Source organism: Aptenodytes forsteri, unplaced genomic scaffold (genome assembly GCF_000699145.1).
Source record: "Aptenodytes forsteri isolate BGI_AS27 unplaced genomic scaffold, ASM69914v1 Scaffold136, whole genome shotgun sequence".
NCBI lineage: Eukaryota > Metazoa > Chordata > Aves > Sphenisciformes > Spheniscidae > Aptenodytes > Aptenodytes forsteri.
The window spans coordinates 744,152-745,532 of NW_008796111.1; the positions used below are offsets into that span (position 1 = coordinate 744,152).

The following is a 1,381-nucleotide window of genomic DNA, read 5'->3' on the forward strand; positions in this document are numbered from 1 at the left end:
CCCAGGCTGTGCTTGAGCGGCCCCATCCCGCCCCGCTGCAGAGCAGGGCTGGGCACCCCTGCCCAGCGCCGCCTCGCCAGCCTGGCCCTGGGGGAAGGCGCCGGCAGCCCCGCGGGGCTCCCCGGAACGCCTTGCGGGCCCTCGCGGCTTGTGCCGGGGCAGCCCCTCCTCTTCCACCGCAGGCTGGCAACCCCATTAACGGAGGCTTGAGCCAAATTCGGTGTCTTGGGTACTTGCTGCTGATGCCAGCAGAGGCTGGAGGGGACCGGGGCCCCTGGGAGGAAGCGGCTTTGCCTTCCCCACCCTCCCAAAGCCTCAGCCCCGCATACTGATCAGCTACACCTCTGAGTGCCATGCAGGGTCTTCCCCTTTCCCTCAGCTGCCTCCCCTTCCTCAGACGATCCCGATCCCTTGCGTCCCACGGCTGTTCAGTCTCGCTTTCCCTTTCCTCCAGCTGTAGCGTGTGCGGAGAAATGGCTGGGCCGCAGGTATCTCTGCTGTTGGAGTGGGTTTTGAGCCGGTTGGTTTCGAGATGAGTCGCTTCCATCAGAACTCGCAGACAGCGGGTGGCTGATGAAACCAGAGCACCCCGCTGCCGAAGGAAACCGTCCCTCTCCTGTCACCTGGGGACGGCACCGGGGCCGCAGGAGCCTCGCTCCTGCCCTTTCCCTCCACCCCCATTCAGCACAGCGTGCTTCGAGCTGTAAAAAAGGGTCTCGGTGCTGCGGGTGAGGTGCCGAAGGCACGGCGGGCTGCCGGCTCAGACCCCGCGGCGGGGGCAGCCGCCTGCCGGGCGTTACCCTCCGTGCCAGGGCCCGGGGAGGGAAGGGCTCCCCAGCACGGCGCCTGACCCTGAACAAACCTCTGAAACAGTGCAGTTTCTGCGAATTTTGCAGAATCATAGAATCATGAAGGTTGGAAGAGACCTCTAAAATCATCGAGTCCAACCGTCGACCCAACACCCCCATGCCCACTAAACCATGTCCCTCAGCGCCTCATCTACACGTCTTTTAAATACCTCCAGGGATGGGGACTCCACCACTTCCCTGGGCAGCCTGTTCCAATGTTTCACCACTCTTTCAGTAAAGACATTTCTCCTCACGTCCAATCTAAACCTCCCCTGGCGCAACTTGAGGCCAGAAACTTGCCTTCCCCCGCTCAGGGCCCCACCCATGAAAATCCCCGGTCGATGCACCCCAGCGGGAGCTAACGTGGGGCCCGGGGGCCGCAGCGGCCGCCCCGTTCCTTCCCCGGGGGGGCCTGGTGCAGCCCGGCACAGCCCCTGCGCCGCTCGGACCCTCCCCGGCGCCCCCGCGGATAAGGCCGGGCCGGGCCGGAGCTCCCGCCCCGGGACTACACCTCCCGTCCTGCCCCAGGCGAG

At 65.5% G+C, this 1,381-nt stretch overlaps 1 protein-coding gene across 1 annotated transcript in view; it reads left to right on the forward strand.

Moving 5' to 3' along the window:
- The first annotated feature begins 473 nt into the window (after nt 1-473).
- DPM2 (dolichyl-phosphate mannosyltransferase subunit 2, regulatory) overlaps nt 474-1,381 on the forward strand; it is a 3,914-nt gene continuing 3,006 nt past the window's right edge. Inside the window, exon 1 of the mRNA XM_009286982.2 lies at nt 474-520. Coding sequence (XP_009285257.1) covers nt 474-520 — 47 coding nt within the window. The remainder of the gene's footprint in view (nt 521-1,381) is intronic.